Genomic DNA, 23,330 nt, shown 5'->3' with positions numbered 1-23,330 from the left:
GCGAATCGATGCCTTGTGATTGGAATCTCGGCATCATCTACCCCATATACAAGAAGGGAGATAGGTTGGACTGCAACAACTACAGGGGTATTACGGTGTTGAATACCGCCTATAAAATATTCTCCCTGATCCTTCAGGATCGCCTTGTCCCGCACGTCGAAGAGATAGTCGGAAACTATCAAAGAGGATTCCGAAACGGAAAATCAACCACTGATCAGATCTTCACCATGCGGCAGATCTTGGAGAAGATGGCTGAATACAGACACGACACATACCATCTCTTCATTGACTTCAAAGCCGCATATGATAGCATAGCCAGGGTAAAACTTTATGACGCTATGAGCTCTTTTGGAATCCCGGCCAAACTGATAAGGCTAGTTAGAATGACTATGACCAACGTCACATGCCAGGTGAGGGTGGATGGAAAACTCTCAGGACCTTTTGCTACCACCAAGGGTCTGCGCCAGGGGGACGGGCTTGCTTGTCTCTTATTCAACCTGGCGCTAGAGAGGGCCATCCGTGACTCGAGGGTGGAGACTACGGGAACCATCTTCTATAAGTCAACCCAGATCCTGGCATACGCTGATGATATAGACATCATTGGTCTGCGGCTCTCCTATGTAGCAGAAGCCTACCAAGGGATCGAGCAGGCGGCAGAGAGCCTCGGATTGCAGATAAACGAGGCAAAGACCAAACTGATGGTGGCAACATCAGCGGGCCCACCAACAAATAATCAGAATCTACGTAGGCGTGACGTGCAGATAGGTGAACGCACTTTTGAAGTCGTCCCACAATTCACCTATCAGGCTCGAGGCTTGCGTAAAAAACTGAATGATCTTAGACTAGTACTTTCAGAAACTGAATACAAAATCGTAATATTAACTGAAACCTGGTTGAACAATAACATAAACAATGAGTTATTCAACGACGATCGCTATTCCATTTACCGATGCGATAGAACCACCACTAACAGCACTTTCTCCATCGGTGGTGGTGTTCTAATAGCCTGCTCTCGCTCTCTCTCATCTTGCGAAATTACACCGACGGATCGAACTATGGAACAGTTGTTGGTCAAAATTCGATTGGGCAATATTTTTGTTTATATCGGTGCCACGTATATTCCACCGTACAACGCATATAACGACATAATTGTTAACAAACATCTGGAAAGTATACGCGAAGTTTCATCACGCATGAGAGATAACGATCTTCTGCCTGTCGCTGGAGATTTTAACAAATGGGACATTACGTGGTCCAAACTCAATCCAGCCGATGTCGAGGATGTACCATTGCGCTCCACTTTCATGCACTATAAACCGTCATCTAAGTCTCGAAATAATCATATTTTCATCGATGGTATGGCAGCAAACGGCCTTTATGAATTAAGCAACGTTAGAAACTCCATGGACCGACAACTCGACCTAATTTTTGCTAACTCCAACGCCGCTGAGATCTGTTCTGCCGTGTCTAAATCTGAACCGGCCCTGCTCAAGCTCGATAATTATCATCCGGCACTCGAATGGTCAATACGTCACTATGATCATCATGCGTCTAGCTCCCATCCAAGCAACACATATCAGCAACGATTAAATTACTCAAAGGCTAATATCGTCGAACTGGAGGAAAGAATATTTCTATTCGGTTCTACTTTTAACTGCTCCAACTTTCCGTCTGTTGACGACGCTGTTCATGCTTTCACGATTTTCATGAAAGATGCTCTACAATCCTGTACGCCAATTATGCACCAGAAACGCTCTCCAGCATGGAGTAATAACAGGCTTATCATCCTCAAACGAGCCAAAAACAAAGCCATTAGTCGACACCGTTTTTTGAGAAGTAATATCACTAGGGAAAATCGTAACAACGCCATACATGCATACCGTCAGTATAACCGATCAAGATATAAGCAATACATATCTTCAATCGAAAGGTACCTTCTCCGACATCCCCGAAAATTTTGGCGCTTCATCGACAGCAGACGACGCTCAAACGTAGTTCCATGCACAATCAAATATAATGATTCCGTGGGCACGTCACCCGAAGATATTTGCAACATTTTTGCTGAACGATTTTCCGATGCCTTCTCCACCCCAATTGTAGATCAAACGGTGATCTCAAGGGCCACATCTTACACACCTCTAAACATGATTGATTACACCATTCCTACGTTTGATATACGCACAGTAGAAAAGTGCCTCAAAAGCCTTAAACCATCTACAGCTCCTGGTCCCGATGGCATTCCGAGTTTCATCATCAGTAAATGCTATCAATCCCTAGCACCTATATTAACAAACATATACAACACGTCATTGAGTTCCGGTATTTTCCCACGCTTATGGAAGACCTCGTGGATGGTACCAATATTTAAAAAAGGGGATCGCTCATGTGCTTCAAACTATCGCGATATCACATCACTTTGTGCGGTGTCAAAAGCTTTTGAGCTTCTGCTTTACAGCCCTATGCTCTCCGCTACATCGAATCATATTATGGATAACCAACACGGGTTCGTACCCAAACGTTCAACATTAACGAACCTCACTGAATTCGTTAGTTTCTGCAAACGTAATCTCGACTCCGGAGGTCAAGTGGATGCTATTTACACCGATCTCAAAGCTGCTTTCGACCTCATCTCACACGACATTTTAATCGCCAAATTGCACAAATTAGGGTTTTCGGAACAAATAGTTAAGTGGTTGCATTCCTACCTCACAGAACGCTCATACAAGATCAAGGTAAACGATCATACATCTAGAGAGGTGCTTGGCACCTCAGGGGTGCCTCAAGGCAGCAATTTGGGCCCGCTGCTCTTCATTCTTTATATAAACGATGTAGGGCAATTGCTAGCTAAACACCGTTTTCTTCTGTTTGCCGATGACGTTAAGCTGTTCGCTCCTATCAACGATACCAATGACTGCATCAATCTTCAACATGCCATCAACCTGTTTAGCATATGGTGCCGTGATAATGCAATGGTGCTATGTATCGAAAAATGTCGTGTTTTGTCTTTTTACCGTTCTCGGTCTTGCACACGATTTAACTACCAGATCGATAACATATCCGTTGAACGCACCGATACATTCCGCGACCTTGGGATCATTCTCGACACACGTTTAACATTTAACGATCACCTAGAGAATATAGTGTCTAGAGGGAACCAACTACTGGGTTGGATTATTCGATCAACGCAAGGTTTCCGTAATCCTATGACCATAAAAACCATCTACTGTGCCTACGTTCGATCTGTGTTAGAATATGGCAGTATTGTTAGTGACCCCTGTACCGAACAATGGAGTAATCGAATCGAGGCCATCCAAAGAAAAGCGACTAGATATGCTGTAAGACTCTTACCATGGCGACAGGGCGATGTGCTACCGTCATACCATTCCCGGTGTCTGCTTTTAGGGATTCAGTCGTTGAAAAAGCGCCGTGAGATAGCTAAATGCCTTTTTATATCAGGACTACTTAACCACCACATTTATGCTCCTACTCTATTAGCTACGATAGAATTTAACGCGCCATCTAGGAATCTACGTACACGTCAATTCATATCCGTCCCTCGTTATAGAACTCGTTTTGGCCAGTCTGATCCTATGTCAGCTATGTGTCGAACTTTCATAAATAACTTTGATTTATTTGATTTCAACATACCACAGAATGTTTTTAGAGATAGACTCAGGACACAACTTACGTAATAATTTTTTTCTCAAAATACATTTTCTATTCTTGTGCACCTGTTCTCCCCGATCGATTTATGTACCTTACATAGTCTATAAGCACTAATTTAAGTACATTCATGTAGGATCTTCAAGATCCCGATGGATTAATCAATAAACATATTAAACATATTAAACATATTAAACATAGTACCAGTACTCACATACGCCTCTGAGACATGGACACTGTCCAAATCTGACGAAACCCTCTTAGCCGCGTTCGAGAGGAAGATGCTCAGAAGGATACTTGGCCCCGTATGTGTGGAAGGACAATGGAGGAGCCGCTGTAATGACGAGCTATACGAGATGTACGGCGACCTCACTGTCGTACAGCGTATAAAGCTCGCCAGGCTCCGGTGGGCTGGCCATGTTATACGCATGGAAACGGACGACCCAGCCCGTAAAGTCTTTTTAGGCCGTCCACAAGGACAGAGGAGGCGTGGTAGGCCCAAATTGAGGTGGCAAGATGGCGTGGAGGCGTCCGCCATTAAGGCCGGGATAACGGACTGGCAGACGAAGGCGCGAGACCGTGAGCGGTTTCGGACACTCCTGAGGCAGGCCAAGACCGCAAAGCGGTTGTAGTGCCGGATAAGTAAGTAAGTAAGGTGTAGCGCACGGTTGGCACCAGCAATCGAACGTCTCCCTCAGTGGTCGCTGAGACCGGTCGCTGGTCCGCTTCACGTTGACCCGGTTGATGAAGGGATGTCTTCTGCGATGTTAAAACCGGACAGGTTATCCACGATGATCACACCGCGCTGATGATAATTTCTTATGATGTCGCCGATTTCGCCACGATGTCCGTGCTGACGGTGGTCACACCGCGATATCGATGGTCACACCGTGATGTCAATGGTTGCACCGTGCCAAGTACGATGGTAGCTGGCCGTCGCCCGGTCCAGGCGTAAATATGATCCTTGTAGTTTCAGCGGAACGGCTGCTCTTTGTACTCCGAACAGGATCGCCGCTCCTTATGGTCCGAGCGCGGTAAATGCGATGACCGCGCCTCGTGGTCGGGGTCACCACTTGTTGGTTTTGTACAAATTTTATTCACGCACTCGTATAATACCGCACCGTACAATTATATTCTCCCGCACTCGCACCGTACAATTCGAAGGATAATTTAGAAGAGAGCGATCACCCGATCGAACACCTACTTTTATGCGCACCTGCTTTGCTCTCACGCACCTTGCTTTGCTCGGCCCTACGCTTCGTGTACTACGCTTCGTGTGCCATACTTCGTGTGCTACGCTTCGTGTGCTAGGCTTCGTGCCCTTATCTGTTTGAACTCTGTTCTAGATGTTCTAATTCTAACATCTGTGCTAACGGTTTGTAACGCTTCCGTTATCCTATCGCTACCTTTCTTGCTGACTAACCTTTGAGGTCGGAGTCACGACAGCCATAGATGTGCTGCTGGGGACACGGACTTCCAAGCATATTTATGCCATATTGCCACCAGCGATTACACCACAGCCTCTTTGCAATTTTGACTGCCGCTTCCGCTATCCCATTTGATTGTTGATGATGAGGTGCAGATGTTCGAAGTCCCATTGTTTTGCAAACGAGAGCATTTGTTTGTTCACAAAATTTGTTCCGTTATCAGTTATTATTCTTTGTGGCTTGCCATGTCGCGCAAAATTTTCTTTACATGCTGAAATAACCGATTGAGGAGACATGTCTTTTGGGATGATCACTTCGAAGAAGTCAGAATAGTGATCTACGGTGACCAAGAAATTCTTTTTTGCGCCTCGATATTCCGCAAAGAATACATCCATGGATATCATTTGAAAAGGGTGTGTTGGAATGTCGTGACTCATCATTGGTGGATTTGGTTGTGAATCTGAGAATTTGTTACAAACAGTGTAATTCTTTATGACATCTTTGATTTGAGAGTTCATCCCTGGCCAAAAAATATTTACTCTAGCCAATTTCAGTGTAGCTTCTACACCATTGTAGCGACCAGAGTTCCATCTGGTGCATACATCTAGAACCACGACCAAAAATGTTCGACGGGCGAACTAGAGCGAGACAACTAGTGATAGCACGCTTCACCGCCTCGGTTATGCGGTGGCTTGCTACACACATTCTCTTCACCGGCAACTCTCGAACGAACAACAGTAATTTTCGCGTCTCTCCCGAACTCACCGTTCTGCGACTTAAAAGAAAAACGAATAAACCGAACTCTACCAAAACGTAGTTCGCAAAGCGTGTTGGGTATATTCTTAAAAAATTAGGGACCACATTTGTGGCGCCCCTAAAACTGATGACCCTGACGTGATCCGCCACCGACGCCGCGAATTCGTACGTGAGTGTGTGTGTACTACGCATCCCAAACTTTTGTTCCGCGTTGAACGTGTTCAAACGTGCCACCGGCATCGGAGATCGACGCAGAGAAGACAACGTGTGTGTGTGTGTGTGTGCCTACGACCGGGAGTGCTACCAGCGTTAGAGGTACCGGCAACGCAGCTGGCCTCCTCCCCCCTTTCCCTGTCATTCACAGGACGTTGAGTGCGGGCCGACGAAAAAACGCAGCAACGCCGTGTTAGTGCGCCCGTAGCTACACGGAGCGTTCCTGCATTGAGCGAACAAAAGAACCACCCGCACACGCGCGCGCCGCCTCGAAGCGCGACAAGCGCACACACACCATCATCGGCGCAGCAGAAAAATTCCATCCTTCTTTCGACGGCTGACGCAATCGACGCAATTCCTGGAAGTGGATCGACGACAATCTCCGCTGGTGGTCTCCTCGATGCCGATAATCGCCTCGCAAGCGGTTCCTACACCTCGTTCAACTGGGAATTTTCCGTTTGTGTGCGCTTCCATCTACGGGTGCGAACAAGAAGGAAGACACCAACGTCGAGTTGCGCGCGCAAATTATTCAGCCGTAGCAGTAGTGACACATCGCCGCCATTACGATTTTTTCACTCGAAGGCGAACCCGCTTGGATCCAGCTGACAAGAAGAACGACGCCGCCATTTTTTGAGCACCATTTCATCGCAAGTGAGGAAACGCCATATTCTCCACCCGAGAAGGAAGACGACGCACGCTGCTTCTGAAGCGTTTTCATACCGATCGACCGCAACGACGACACCCTGGTTACGTGAACAATTAAGGTAAGATCCACCCTTTTTATTCACTACTAACCCCGACGCGGAAGGATGCAGCGTAGCCCGCAACAAGGTGCAGCGCCGGTCACCAGCCCTGCAGTTGCCATCAGCCCTGCAGTGGCCGATAGTCCTGCGGTGGTCGCCAGCCCCGCAGCTGGACTCCCCACATCGAGTCCATACTTAATCGATATAACCCCCCTCGCTCGTGACGCCTCTACCGACCTTCCGGAGTTCCAAGTCGAGACCGTGAACGCCATGCGTCTCAAGCCGCCCGAATTGGATATGATGACATCCATACGTTCTTCTACGCCTTGGAGAACTGGTTCGACGCCTGGAATATTCCTCCGCACCATCATGTTAGGCCGAAAATACACGGACCGGAATCTCGCGGCCGCGGAATTCCTGTAGGACAGTTATGTCAATAACTGCAATTTGACAATCAATAACCTACAGAAATTTGACCCGACCTGGACGTTTGTTTACAAATATTGAGCAACGCTTGTTACTCGAATCGGATCAAATATACTCTCAACTCACTTCCGAATTATTAGAAGCAAAAAATGTTTCGTGTAAAAAGAGCAGCTGCATTACGATGGACAAGTGCGTGGGTAAATTTCATTCGTTTGCATACGATTTCGCTTCAGCAAGCTCCGTCAGCTAGAGAATGGATGCGCCCAATGCTTCACGAAAGGAATGAACAAGTGGGTCGGTTGCTAGCGTCTATTTTACAAGAGGAATTGGATAATACCATAATTAATTTTATGAGATTGTCGAGAAACGATTTTGATTACCTTCATAAGCAAATTGGACCAAAGATTCAAAGAATGGATACGAACATGCGTTTAAGTTTGTCTGCCAAAGACAAGCTGATAATTACCTTGCGGTATTTGGCTACAGGAGACTCATACAACACCCTTGAATATGCCTTCCGGGTATGTCGGAGTTTTGTTTATTATCCAAAATATACTAATCTTTGTTTGTTGTTTAATTCATATTTGTTTTAGATTTCAGCACAGGCAATCGGTCAATTTGTGCTGCAAGTGTGTGACTGTCTTGTGGAAGTTCTTCGAGAGCAGGTAAAGGTAAGACCCAAAGAAATATCATCATGTTGATCTGTTGTTTTACAAGTATATTTCTGCAGCGAAACTAACAGTGAGATGGGTAGATCTTGAAGACGTTGCAATGAGTGGATAGAAAGATAATGAATACAGTGATTATAACGAATATAAGTTAATATTTTGGAATTGTTAAAGTGTCTGTGTACGAGAACGCTGGTTAGAAATTAGGAACGTGGCGGCTTTAAAGATGCATGTAAACTATGCGTATATGAGCAAACTGCTCCGTACATGAGTGTATAAGCTCCGTATATGAGTTACTTGTAAGTTAATGGTCTAATGTAGACGCCGGCTAGTTTCTTGCATGCATACAAGTCTAAGTCTGTTTACTAACAATGATTAAAATATTGGAATTTAAATTCAATAATTCGTTGTATATTTCATATAATAATATATAATTCATGTCTTTGCATTGAATGCATTTTACTTTACTTAAACTTAAAACATGTTCATTCACGTCTAGAGAATGCGCCGCTTTACATAAACTGTAAAAGAAAAGAAAATTTATTAGTTTACATGCCAAAGTCGCTGATAACTAGCTATGTACAAATAACGCTAGCTAACTTAAAGAAGGGATCTGAAAATCGCGACTACTCTTCTCTTACCTATTCTATCGCCTCACCGGGTATCCGAAATTTCCCTGGAAATACTCCTGTTCCTCCTCTTGGACAACCATGCATATGCGCATTAGGCATCGCATCCGGTTTTCGAGCGGCCAATCTCGAATGATGTGGGCAATCCCGGACAGCTGACCATCCACTGTATCGGTTGGGTTTTTGAGCTGGCTGGCCAGCTCGATTTAGGCATCACCCACCGTCCGTAAAGCTGCAACCATCTCCTCATTGTATGCAAGATTAGCCTCTTGCCAACGCCTTTTATACCGCCTTGACGCTACATTTGGCGGAGTAGATGGACGAGGCGGTGTGGCATAATGTGACCGTCCACGTTGCGGTGACGGCACACGCGAGGGTCCAGGTCCAGGTGATGGCACACGCGAAGGTCTTGATCGCGGAGAAGGTACACGCGACTGTCCAGGTCGTGGAGACGGTACACGCGACGGTCCAGGTCGCGGAGATGGCATACGCGACCGTCCAGGCTGCGGTGACGGCACACACGACCTTCCAGGAGAAGACGTGAGGGCCTCGTCCAACACCTCTATTTCCAAATGAGAAAGCTAAACAAAAAGATGCTTTAGTTTAAATATTGATTGACACTTTCTGATTGGAAATACATTCTTGTTTTATTTCTCTTTTTTTCTTTTCGCAGTTACCCACATGCTCCGACGAATGGAAACGAATCGCGCAAGGCTTTCAAGACAAATGGAATTTTCCACATGAAATCGGAGCAATTGATGGAAAACACGTTATGATAAAATCTCCTCCACATAGCGGAACCGACTATTTTAATTACAGAAGGCATTTTAGCATCGTTCTGCTGGGTGTAGTTGATGCCAACTGTAATTTTATGTATGCAGACATTGGCGCAAAAGGTCGAATATCTGATGGAGGGGTTTTTAAAAACTCAATGCTATACAAAAAGCTTGAAAGAAATGAATTGGGAATACCAAGCCCTGCCCCATTGTACCAAACATCTCGCATCCTCGTCCCCTATATGCTTTTAGGCGACAAAGCCTTTCCTCTAACAAAATACTGCCTTAGGCCATTCAGTGGTTTCACGGAAAGAGGATCGGTAGAGCGTAATTTCAATTTTCGTCATTCAACTGCCAGGCGGTCTATTGAAATGGCTTTCGGGAGACTCTGTGGAAGGTTTCGAGTATTAAGAACTGCGTCAGGAAAATGCGAAAAAAGTTTTCTTGGCTTCTATTTATTTACATAATTTCATTAGAAGAGATGAGGATGTACGGAGTCAGGATAACCGTCAATTTCTTTCCAATGAAGAAGAGGAAATAAATAACATGCGTGCACTCGAAACAAACAGGTCGCGACCTAATTTGAATATGTTGCAAATTCGGATGCATATTGCAAACTATTTACAAGAAAATTGAATTCAACAATTAATTTTTATAATGATATTTTTAATAATCATATAATTGAATTTGAATAAAGAGATACTACTAATTGGCTATAAAAGAGTGATTGCCTTTTAACATGTTTTTTAATATGTAAAATAAAAATATAACTCAAACCATATCCAAAAACCTTTTTACCTTGTTCATAATTTTAACTTACGGTGTTAACGGTATTTCCACAATCAGTCGTTGCGTTTAAGAACGACATCGCAGCAAAAGCGAACCACCGTGGGTGATCAATTTCATCAGCTCCTGAAAATAAGATATGAAATGTCCATCATAAACATATTGTTATTACTTTCACTTAAAAAATACATACCAGATCCAGTTACCATGCTCCGGTTCAATTTTGAGCGGTACTTCCGGTAAATGGATTGGAGCGATGCCCACTTCTCTTTAAGTTCATCGATTGGTTGGTCCATTTCTGCTGCGATGTCGTTCCACTCATCATTTCTATGATGAATATTTTTGTAGTCTGGATGTTGCCGGTTCCAGACCGCCTCATGCCGAAAAACGCAATCGATAAACGCAAGCACAACCTCATCACTCATGTAGATCGTCTGGAAAGAGAACATTTTTGTGAGAATATTTGTCGGATCATACGCATTGACAGAGCCGTTTCGATAAAGGGTTTTTTTCGGGAGAGTCATTGTTCTGTTTCGCTGAGACCTGGTTAAACAAATCCAGCTCTTGCCGTTAATTGGCAGCAAATTGCTAGCACAACATAAATCATTAGTATACAATTCGTTTATGGACTGCACCAGAATGCGCTTTGCCAGCTTAACAATTACGGTAACTCACAACAACTTCTTGGCCTATACGTGCCAGCGAGCTCCAGCTACTGCCAATACCACTGCTGCGAAAATAAGGTTCAATTACTCACGCACTGACCTTACTGAAGTCTAGAGACTAATTTCCTCCTTTGATCAATCATTTCAATCATCAAACTATACATTCGACCATGCTACGAACATTTTCACAGATTTCATGAGAACCGCGTTGCGGAAATCTGCTCCTATTAAACAGCCCCATCGCGAACCTCCGTGGGGTGACCGCACATTGCTTGCCCTAAAAAAGCGAAACGAGCTGCCACAGCAATTTTTTAAAATCTGTCAGCTAGAAAGAGCCATCTTCGACTAAAAGCCATCCTGGCTAATTTTTTCTCCTGGTGCAAACGTAACGCACTAAGTCAATAACTTCCGCGCAAACCAATTATACGTCTTCCTACTAGTTGCTAGTTGCTAGATGCAGTTGACTAGTTGCTGGATACAGTTGACTACTTTGTATGGTCATAAACATGGCGCGCGCGCTTCGTTCCTGTGTGTTATAAGACACTGCGCATTTATCAGGATTCACTTCTACGTTCCTGCCTGAACACTCCGACGTCGACCAATACTGGCGAAACCCACTGAAACCCGGACCCTTTTCGGCTCTCGAAACCCCCATCATAATATCATCCTTTGACATACCTTCTTTCGTTTTTTCATTGCTGGTTTGATATCTAGAAATTAAACACAAAGTTCTTTATCCTGTAATTATATTTTGAAATGCTATATTTACCCATTTTCCGTCTTGATTTGCTCAAATTTAAGGCAACAGAATTCGAAGTGCACAATGTTTACCTTTTCAAACCGTACACAATAACGCAATGACAACGGAATTTTCCTGCCGCGAAACCGCAGAAATACTGCATGTGGGTATCTTTGCAAAACAGCAACCGGGATAGCCGGCGCGGAAAAGTGACAGTTTGATTGTTATACATCTGTTATACGCAGGCGGAATTCCGCGGCCGCGAAATTCCGATCCGTGTATTTTCGGCCTTAGGCGTTTTAACATCCTGAAGACACAGATCCCTACGCGAATTCTTCCCGAGTTGCGTCCCATTCTCGACAGCGTACCAAATACCGACCGCTACGAATCCGCGAAGAAAGCCATCATACAACATTTCGAAGAGTCTCAGCGAAGCCGCCTACACCGTTTGCTATCCGAAATGAGCCTCGGCGACCGTAAGCCTTCTCAACTGCTAGCCGAGATGCGGCGAACAGCAAACGGTGCAATGACCGACTCCATGTTGATCGATCTTTGGATCGGTCGGCTGACGCCCTACGTTCAGTCCGCCGTAATCGCTTCCTCTCAGAACGCCGACTAGAATGTTAAGGTGGCCGATTCAGTGGTCGACTCTTTCGCCTTGTACAATCGCTCCGGTCCGTACCAAACCATCGCCGAGGTACGGAATGAGGAGGTCAACCACCTTTCACGACAGGTAGCCGAGCTGAGTCAATGCTTAGAAACTCTAATGAACCAGAACCAAGCTCGTGAACGCTCACGGGCCCGCTCGCGCTCTCGCAATCACGAACCAGGCTACTAATCCTAACACTAACGGCTATTGTTTCTACCACGACCGATACGGACAACAAGCACGTAACTGCCACGCTCCGTGCTCGTTTAACAGCCGTCCTCAAAATAACGGTACTCCTACTACTTCTGCATGACGGAACGCGGGAGACGTCCAGCTTCTAGTGGATTCGATATCATCGCCCAGTCATCGCCTTATTATCAAAGACTACAAAACTAACCAACCCTTCCTTATCGCCGACGTCTCCGTAATACCTCGACAGCACAGCTCCGTTCCTTGCAAACCATCGACCATGAAACTATTTGCCGCTAATAGTACGCCTATCCAAGTGTATGGAGAGTCACTCTACACATTGGATCTTGGTCTTCGACGGGCCTTTCTGTGGAACTTCGTGATCGCAGACGTTAGTACCGCAATAATAGAAGCCGATTTCCTCCAGCATTTTCACCTTTTAGTGGACCTGCGCGACAAATGCCTCGTAGACGCCTTAACCAACTTACGAACGCCGGGTGTTCCTGATCCACATCCTGGGGAGCCAACCGTAAAGGTGTGCGATTCGACCTCGCCAATCGCCACCTTGTTGAGGGACTTCCCTGGGTTGACTGCACGGACCGCGTCCGGAACGCTCCTACAATCCGACGTCATGCACCACATAGAGACTACTGGACAACCGACCTTCGCTCGTCCGCTTAGGTTGTCCCCCGAAAAATACGCTGCAGCTCGCGCCGAGTTCGAGTCTCTCGAACAGCTAGGAGTTTGCCGACCGTCTAACAGCAGCTGGGCCAGTCCTCTGCACATGACGAAAAAAGCAGACGGGACATGGCGACCCTGTGGCGACTACAGGGCCCTCAACGCAAAAACAATTCCCGACCGTTACCCACTACCTTTCTTGCAGGATTTTACTATGCATTTGCAGGGAAAACCCATCTTTTCTAAGGTTGACCTGCACAAGGCATATCACCAAATCCCGATACATCCCGAAGATATACCGAAGACGGCGATCACAACTCCCTTCGGATTGTTCGAGTTCACCACGATGCCCTTCGGCCTGCGAAACGCTGCGTAGACTTTTCAGCGACTCATTCACGATGTCCTCCGAGGTCTTGATTTCGTGTTCCCATACATAGACGATATGATTGTCGCCTCGTCGTCAGAGGAAAAACATCACGAACACCTGCGCCAGCTATTTCAGCGTCTCGAACAACACCACCTGGTCATCAATCCGGCCAAATGCGAATTCATCCGAAGCGAATTACCTTTCTCGGCCACTTGGTCAACGCAGAAGGGATACGTCCTCTCCCGGAACGGGTACGAGCAATCAGCGAGTTGAGTAAACCAGCGACGATAATGGATCTGAAGAAATTCCTCGTGATGATCAATTATTATCGACGCTTCTTGCCACATGCCCTGACGACACAAAGCATCCTACTTGAGTTGACACCGGGGAACAAGAAGAAGGACAAGACATCGCTAAAGTGGACGCCCGAATCTAGCGAAGCATTCGACCGATGTAAAGAGCAGCTACAACGAGCCGCGCTTTTAGCTCACCCTGCCTTTAACGCAGAGTTGTCACTCTGGACAGACGCTTCCGACTTCGCCGCTGGATCCGTTCTCCACCAACGTATCGACGGCCAACTCCAGCCCTTAGGATTTTTCTCCAAAAAGTTCGAGAAGGCACAGCTCAACTACTCCACATACGACCGCGAGTTGACCGCTATTTATCTGGCTGTACGACACTTTCGGTATCAGTTAGAGGGTCGTGCATTCTACATCTACACGGACCACAAACCTTTAACTTTCGCTTTTCGCCAAACTCTTGACAGCTCCTCGCCGCGTCGAGCCAGACAACTCGACTTCATCGGGAATTTTCCACCGACATTCGCCACGTATCGGGAGAGGAAAACATCACCGCCGACCTACTCTCACGGATCGAAATTGTAAACGCATCACCGGCAATCGATTTTGAACGTCTCGCCGAAGAGCAAACAAACGACCCTGAGCTCGCCGACATACTCAGCGGTAAAACACGAACCGACCTTTTCCTTCAAAAAACGCCGATACCAGGAAGCACCCAATCGCTATACGCCGACTGCCCTGATGGAATAATCCGACCGTACATCACAAGATCATTCCGGAATCAGCTTCTACACGCCGTACACGACCTTAGCCATCCAGGAGCGAGAGTCACTGCCAAATTAATGACAGAGCGATTTGTTTGGCTGGACATCAAAAGGGACGCTCAGGAATTCGCCAGAAACTGCTTGGCATGCCAACGCGTTAAGGTAGGCAGACACACGAAAAGCCCGCTCGTACCTTACCCGGCAACGCAAGACAGGTTCAGCCATATAAACATCGACATCATCGGTCCATTTCCCATCAGCAATGGCAACCGCTACTGCCTCACGATCATAGACCGATATACCCGCTGGCCTGAAGCTATACCGATTCCAGACATCACCGCGACTACGGTTGTATCAGCATTGTTGTACCACTGGATCGCACGATTCGGAGTTCCGTCTCACGTGACAACCAATTAGGGACGACAATTCGAGTCCGCCCTGTTCAAGGAGTTGACGCGAGTTCTTGGAACAAAACACATTCAAACGACCGCGTATCACCCGCAGGCTAACGGGTTGATCGAGAGATGGCATCGCATTCTCAAAGCTGCAATTTGCTGTAAAGATACATCGAAGTAGAGCGAGCATCTCCCACTCATACTGCTTGGATTGCGCACTACATTCAAGAACGACATTAATGCGTCGCCTGCAGAACTCGTGTACGGGACGACCCTCACCATTTCCGCCGAATTCCTCGTCGAAAAACCGCAACCAGCCCTGGCCAACCAGTCCGACTTTGCCAAGACACTCCTGGAAGCGATGAGCAAAATCCGTCCTTCTAACACCGCATGGCACACCAACCGAACCTCGTTTGTGCACTCCGGCTTAAACAAATGCTCGCATGTGTTTGTGCGCAATGACACCGTTCGTCCCGCATTAACCACACCGTATCACGGCCCATACCAAGTACTTATTCGATATTCAAAGTCTTTTCAGATCCTTCTAAACGGACACCCCTCGCTTGTGTCCGTCGACCGCCTAAAGACAGCATATACAAACGAAGGAATAATCTCGTCAGCCCCACAACAACCGTCACCCGACCAACTGCTGACGAGCCAAGGATACGCTACTCCGGTGGCCCAACCACCGTCGACGCAACAAACGACGATGAGCCAGCGACTCACAACTCTGATGCCCCGACCGTCGTCGTACGACCAGCCACCATCGTCCAACCAGTCGTCGCTACCAAATCAGCAGCCAGCGACCACACAGTCGCCTTCGACCACACTGCTGCCGTCAACAAACCAACCGCCGAAAGCCCGGAACCGCGCCACACGAACATCACCCACACCGTCGCTACAACCAGCCAGAGCAACCACCAGCTCCGCCCCACCACCACCTATCTTACGCAAGAATCAAAACGTATCGACCGGTGTTGCCAGATCTCAACGAAGAGTAATAATTCCTCCCCGCTGTGCAAAGCGACGGAAGGCGTTATGGCGTTCAGAGAATTTTTTTTTCTGGCCAGCGCAAATTTTGGCTCGTCTCCCGCGCGGGACTTCAGCGATTCCTGCGCAGGGTTAGCGCCATCTGTTGGCGAAATGGACGAACTATTTTAGGCGGTGGAGCAAAAAAACAGTCAAAAAATTTAAAAATATTGACGCCCATTTTCTCGTCCGCTTCTTCTCCCTCCCTCACCCTACCTTGCCTTACTTGCGCTTCTGCCCGTGCCTTCGCCTTCTGCCGCCCGCTGATTGGGTGATGTGGTGTATGCGTTGATGCTTATATGTGCATTGCGGTTGTGTATTGTTATTGGTGGGTGTTAGCATTTTTTAATTTATGTGTGACCTTGAGACGCTGTGGGAGAAGCTGGATTGGGATTTAAAGTGTTATCGATGTATTGATGGTTTATTTTATTGCGTGCCGCTGCTGATGAGACCATTCGTTGCCCGTACCAATCGAGGGTGAAGAAGCCTATTTAAAACAAGTGTAGGAGAACGTCTAACACTAATCTAATATTTTTTTTAATTTGAACCTGTTTGTCGCTTGAAGGACATTCTAAGCATCATGTAACACAGTTAGCGGACGCAAGTGGAAACAACATTTTGAATTGAATCCATACAAAAGAGGATTCTGGATTTGTTTATTACGGTACGCGTATGGTGCTGCACCTGTCCGTCCAGAATCTGGTGGCTTGTTGAGTTGGAGTAGTTATCATGACGCCGATTGACCGGCAATGCCTCGGAATGGGTTCGGATCGGTAGGTTCATGTTTTGGTTAAGTGCATTCCGTGCATTTGTCGCGCCACAGCGGTAAACCCGGCAGCACCAAAGTCCAAACAAAAACCTTCCCCGAGTGTGGACTACTATGCTAAGTTGTTATTATGATTATTTTTATTATTATCATTATTATTATTATTATTATTATTATTATTAATTATTATTATTATTATTATTATTATTATTATTATTATTATTATGATTATGATTATGATTATGATTATGATTATGATTATCATTAGTATTATTATTATTATTATTATTATTATTATTATTATTATTATTATTATTATTATTATTATTATTATTATTATTATATATTATTGTTATTAATATTATTATTATTATATTATTATTATTATTATTATTATTATTATTATTACTTTTATTATTATTATTATTATTATTATTACTACTATTATTATTATTATGATTACTATTATTTTTATAATAATAATAATAATAATAATAATAATAATAATTATTATTATTATTATTATTATTATTATTATTATTATTATTATTATTATTATATTATCATTCGCGTAATGGCCTTCGTGATCATGCCGGCCTTTTCAGGACTTGAGTACCACGTAGCCGGATAGTCACCCCTTGCTACGGCGGACGGTTCATACGCGGTTAGTACCCACGATGGGCATGCAGATGTGCGGAATGATGGCGGTGCCGCGGGACCGCTCCTATCCAGCGTGCAACTTGCATACTGTCACATTGTCTCCTTCCTGATGCATACGCTGCAGGCAGGAGAACGAATGCACCTCCACAACAAAAAACACCGTCATGAACCAGCTGCGGATCTAACGGTAGACGGATTAGGCGGTCGCCTGGGGCCCCACCGATTTAGGAGCCCCAAACATCTCTTGTTTGTAATATGCCGTATGTTTAAAAGTGAACAGAGTATTAGCGACAAGGGCCCCCGGAAAGATGGTTGTTGGGTCTCCGTGGGTGGAGAACCATTTGCACCTCCCCTCCCCCCGATGGCGACAACAATTTTAGGGCCTGTGACCGATGATCGTAGGGGTCCCATGGCTACCCACCTCCCCATCCGCCGGCAATTTAAGTATACTGTTCAATCTTCCAACAGCTGTGTGCCAGTACCCCCTTCTCCTGGTCATCAGTTATCATTTACAGGGGCCACATCGTCTTTCCACCTTTCATGAACACCTTCCCTTCCTTGACTGATGGATCATAACATTCCGGAAGTGCATACATTCGGCACACTCACACCCTTGCGCAGACGGCTTAGCATATCTGTGTAATCTACACCATACGAAAGCAAATGCTTAGTGTAACAAAGTTATGCTTAATGCTTAACACGTTCAGATCGATAGCAGGCCCCAGGGACTGCCAGTGAGCTTTCCAGTATACCGGTTTCACAATCAGCTTGCGTTCTAGATGCCGGCGGAAAGGAAAGTTGATGAAAATCAGCGCTGAATGTGTTAATGCGAATTAGGGTTCTGCGCGTTGCACAGCAAACCCTCCAGCGTAAGCTAGCGATGCCTCGTCATTTTTACGTGGCAGCGTTTGAACTCATTGCGCTTTTTAGGTTTGATTTGTGAAAATGCAACTTCATCACCGCAATGATTGTTAACGGCTTTTTTAAGCGCCACAACAGCTCGCGAGCGTTGACTACACGTGTTGAGAACGCGACAATCCAGAGTTTTTATATTTCCTTCGAACCATAAAATATACTAAAATACGATAGTTTAAAAGTACTCGAGAACAGACGTACCATCAAGGAGACAAACATAATGTTATCCTAAACCCTTCAAGTAGGGCCATCTGGTTTTTGACTTGTATTTTTTAGCAGTCCATTACTTCAATTCATTTCGAACCTATAACGGTTAACTTAGGATTACAGCATGCATGTGTGCCAAGCTAGACCAATTCCTTAGAAGCGTAGAAAAAATCTACATCCATTTTTCTCACGACCGTAAAATTGTTAAACCTAAATCACTCAAACGTAGATGCGTTAATAACATTAACCAGATCATGAATTCGAAAGTAATAAGTTCAAGTATTTGTCAATGATGCAATACATCCGGAACATGCACCACAGAATTCAAGTGTTAGGTACAGTCACGCCAAAAAGGGAAAACCACAACACCTGCAATCAATGCAACAATTTGTTCTCACCAGAGAAAGCAATAAAAAAAGGGATCACATTTCCTTCAGGATAATGCTTGACATAAAACAGAACCAGAAAACCTCTCAGAAGAATGCGTAGGCGTGGCGAAAAGGGAACAGGCTAGCGACACGAACATATGCGTAAAAGGAAGATAAAATAACCTTTCCACAATAGAAGAATAGTATATAAGAATTCATTTTGATTCTGAATAAACACTTGCTATTTAGATCTAAAAGAGAAAAGATCTGTGTGTCAGTGTCGGAAGTTCTTTTTTTCCTCGTCTTTAAAAGGTGGTACTGCCAGCGCGTTGGCAACGGACTCGATCTATCGTCTGATAGAGCCAAAAAAGGTTTTGTAAACGCCTCGAAGTTTTACATGGTGGCTCCAGAGAGGAGGTGTATTAACGCGCAAATACAACTCTAAGAGCGAATTCTCGCAAACGGTGTGCTGTCGCCAAAAGAACAGCAGTTCAGTTAAAGTGCAAGTGCAGTGTTAAAGTGCAAAGGCAGTTAACTAGCAGTGCTTTTATGAACAATAGTTTCCGGAAGCGTTTCAAGGGCAAGTGTTGTAACGCGTAAAGGAAAAACGCTACGAAGCTCCACAGTCGTAGCGTGAGTGAAAGAAAGCCATCTGACGACACACGCAAATCGGAGAATAGTCCCACGAAGGGTAAATCGTCAAATAACTATTACCTCGAAAATAGTTAAAAACGACTCCGAAGAAAACAGCTAGTGCAGATATTAGCTGATCTAAGCCGATTTACGAAACAAATCGAGCATCGAACACCGCATCAAGAGATAGCGGGAGGACAAAAGGTCCTACAAAAGTGCAATCAGCACGACTCGGCCAACCGAGAACGCAAATTCATCGCTGATTCATCAAGCATTTAAGATCATCGCAGATTCATTCGAAATAACTACGAGCCCGCTGCAAATTTTGCCTGGAGTAGGAAGCTCCTGTAACAACATCTTTACAAGGGAACGCGTCCGCTGAATCACCGAAAGTCATAACAACAAAACAGGTATTCAAGTAAGCAAACTTGAATCCAGGTGAGTCGTTCCAATTATTATTCAATTAAAACTTACGAAATATTTCAACTCGGAAATCATTTGATTTGTCCAAAATTTCGAAATATTTCGTTTCAAATCCAAACGGCCGCTGCCGCCTGTGTACGGAACAGGATGGAGATGTGCGGCATATAATCGCTTGCACTGATTGCGAAAGACAATTCCATCTCGCATGTGCAAAGTTGGATAAAAAACCTACGGATGTATGGTTCTGTATCCAATGCACTGAGATTAGGAAAGAAAAACTTAATCTTCATTCTATTCGTCAAGAAAGTGCTAGCACCTCGGTTGACGAAAAGGAAGATTTGTTGGAAGTTGCCTTAGGCCAACTAGCCCTGAGTCAGGCAAATTCGAACAAACAAATGCAGAAACTGATGCAGGTTGTAGCGAATCTAATGGCCCAAAAGGAATCGTCTCATACTGAGACAATCTTAAGACGCCAGTCTTTAATGCCGTTACCTAAATTTGGAGGAAGTCCAAAGGAATGGGCATTTTTTAAGAAAACGTTCGACGATACGAGCGAAGAGGGTAAATTCACCAATTTGGAAAATTTAACCCGTTTGAGACAATCCTTGTACGGCAACTGATAATGGAATCGTAAAATGTCAAGGAAATCATGAAAAGCTTAGAAACGGCCTATGGTAGACCATCTTTGGTTTACTCAGAATTATTGGCAGATTTGCACAAATTAAAAAAGGACTCGAAAACAATCGTGTCGGACATGGTAAAGGCACTAAACAATCTCGTGCTGGCAGCAAGGCTCATGAATATGCCTAGATACGTAGAGGACCATAGGTTAGTTATCGAGTTAACCGCGAAACTTCTTTACAACATCAAGATGGATCGCATGAAGTATTTAAATCAAGCAAAATCCGAGATGGACGTGCTGACTATAACTGACTTGACTGAATGGCTTAAGCCATATGCTATCGAGCAGGAAATGATGAACACGATGCACGCACAAGAGCATTCCGATAGAGGGAATCTTCACGTTCACAATTCGGGAAAAATGCAAAAAACATTTTCTCCTAGAACGAGCGAAACCCTTGGGCAAAAGGGATCGCCTAATCCCGTACCACAAACGAGTGGACGTAAGGAACAGCCAAACAGGTTTAACAATAAACGTTGCCTAGTTTGCAATAAGGGACACGAGACAACTCGATGTTACGCCCTTGTAAATCAGAGCATTTCTGAACGGCTGAAAATAGCCATTAATAAACAGTTATGTCTGGGTTGTTTGAGTTCAAATACCCACAAGGCAGCTGAGTGCCGAAAGGCGCGCGAATGCGGAATTAAAGGTTGCGTAAAGAAGCATCATAGAATGCTTCACGACACCAACTTATCCGATAACACACCTCCGCGCGAGGGTTTAAATCAAGAAGGTTTAAATAACCACCACGTCGTAGAACCGGTATCGTCCACGTTGTATCAAGTAGTTCCGGTAACACTGATAAACAATGACAAGTCCGTCGCGACACATGCCTTTTTAGATACGGGATCATCGCTTACCTTGTTAGATTCAGATGTGGCGGACTCACTGTCATTACAGGGAGAAAAGAGACCGCTTCAATTAATCTGGACACAAGAACAGCAGTCCAATCATGAGGACAGCCAAAGCGTACAAGTGAGAATCAAGGGGGTGACCAAGAAAGGGTACACCTTGAAGGGTGTCAGAACTGTTAAGAATCTGATGTTACCAACTCAAACGTTTAATTACTCGGAATTAAGCAAGCAATATCCACACCTAAAGAATCTTCCAATTAAAAACCTACAAGGAGTAAGGCCTTCCATGATTATCGGCGTTGAGCATAATCATCTGCTATTAGGGTTAAAGCACAAGGTCGGCAAACCAGGGGAACCTATTGCCTCGCTTGCCCGTCTTGGCTGGATAATTCATGGAAAACCGCTTAACGAAGTCGGTACACACTTTTCACTGATGGTTCAGGAAATGGATGAATTACGTAAAATGATGTCCGATTATTTTTCAATAAAAGATTTCGGGGTTAAGCCAGTAGCGCAGTTACCCGAATCATTTGAAGAAAAAAGAGCTAAAGAGGTTGTTTAATCTCACTATTTCGGATAATTTATTTTCCGCGTTTCGGTGTAACGTTCAAACCATTAATATTTACCAGCAGTTATTCGTTGTGTAGCAAAATTGAAAGAGAGCTTTATTTACGACATTCACTGTTATTTATAAACTACTCGATCGAGCCGAACACTCGAAATTGAACGAAGACTGTTCGTGTTTCGTTAAGCACGATATGAAGTGACAGGGCTTGCCTGAACATCCTCCCCCCCCTTGATGAATGTCAACAATCCAAACAAAAACAATCAAAATAAACGGAAATTATGTGCATGTGCTCTCGTCGGCCTCTGCCACAGGTAAGATACAAATTTTTGTTATCGGACGAGTTACGATACCTTTTGATGTTTTCAGTGTTACTACCCGTGTCAGCTTGTCGTCTCCGGTGTGCACATGTACGATACGTGCGAGTGGCCAACGTGTTGGGGGGAGGAAATCGTCCTTCAGAATGACCAGTCTGCCAGGTAAGATGCTGTCGTTCCTCTTCGCCATGGTGTTATCGCGTTGCATCTCTTGCAGGTATTCCGTCGTCCAGTGTTTCCAGAAGCGTTGCACCATTACTTGCCACTTCTGCAAGTCGCTGAGGGTGCAGGAACGAAGGTGGGTGTAGTCCGGCTCGGGGACAGCATGCATCGATGTGCCCACGAGGAAATGCACTGGGGTAAGTGCCGATATATCGTTAGGGTCGTCTGACATAGGTAGGAGAGGCCGCGAGTTCATCGCCGCCTCAATCTGGTGTAGGACCGTTGTGTAGCCTTCGTAGGATAGTCGCGTGCTGCCTAACTGCCGAAAAAGGTGTCGCTTGGCGGTCTTCACAGCTGCTTCCCACAATCCGCCGAAGTGTGGTGTCTTGGGAGGGGTGAAGTGCCAATTGATACCGCGGTTAGTGCAATCTGTCACAATTAGATGTAGCTGCTGTTCATCGCGAAACATTTCGAACAGCTCGTGAAGCTCCCTCGCCGCGCCTTCGAAGTTTTTCCCGTTGTCCGAGTGTATGTGTGCCGGTAAACCGCGTCGTGCTGTGAATCTGTGTAATGCAGCTAAAAAACCAGCAGTAGTTAGATCACTTACCAGCTCCAAGTGTACGGCCTTAGTGGAAAAACAAACAAACACGCAGAGGTAGCATTTTCCCGGAGCGGCTCGTTTATGGGCTGGCTTCAGGTATAATGGACCGGCGTAATCCACTCCGGTAACACTAAAAGGCCGGCTGGGAGTGATGCGCTGCGCTGGAAGCTGTCCAAGTTGTTGCTGTTCAAGTGTCGGTCGCTGTCGAATGCACCGAAAACAATTTTGCACAATGTGCTTAACAAGATGCCTTCCATCTAACGGCCAAAACTCTTCGCGAATTCGAGATAAGAGCAGCCTTCCTCCTCCATGACGA

General features: G+C 45.3%; 2 protein-coding genes across 2 annotated transcripts; one reads left to right on the top strand and one right to left on the bottom strand.

Moving 5' to 3' along the window:
• Positions 1-5,818: 5,818 nt before the first annotated feature.
• On the top strand, positions 5,819-9,997 carry LOC121589544. The gene is made up of 3 exons (XM_041908541.1): positions 5,819-7,749; positions 7,822-7,899; positions 9,199-9,997. Exons 1-3 carry the CDS (start codon positions 7,378-7,380, stop codon positions 9,766-9,768), a joined length of 1,020 nt encoding a protein of 339 aa, XP_041764475.1. The 5' UTR covers positions 5,819-7,377; the 3' UTR covers positions 9,769-9,997.
• Positions 9,998-10,112: 115 nt separating this feature from the next.
• Positions 10,113-11,448, bottom strand: LOC121600837. The gene is made up of 3 exons (XM_041929605.1): positions 11,431-11,448; positions 10,281-10,521; positions 10,113-10,213 (listed from the first exon to the last, which is right to left on the bottom strand). Exons 1-3 carry the CDS (start codon positions 11,446-11,448, stop codon positions 10,113-10,115), a joined length of 360 nt encoding a protein of 119 aa, XP_041785539.1.
• Between the last annotated feature and the right edge of the window lie 11,882 nt (positions 11,449-23,330).

This window comes from Anopheles merus, chromosome 2R (genome assembly GCF_017562075.2).
Source record: "Anopheles merus strain MAF chromosome 2R, AmerM5.1, whole genome shotgun sequence".
NCBI classification, from domain to species: Eukaryota; Metazoa; Arthropoda; class Insecta; order Diptera; family Culicidae; genus Anopheles; species Anopheles merus.
This window is presented reverse-complemented; position numbering and strand designations above follow the sequence as displayed.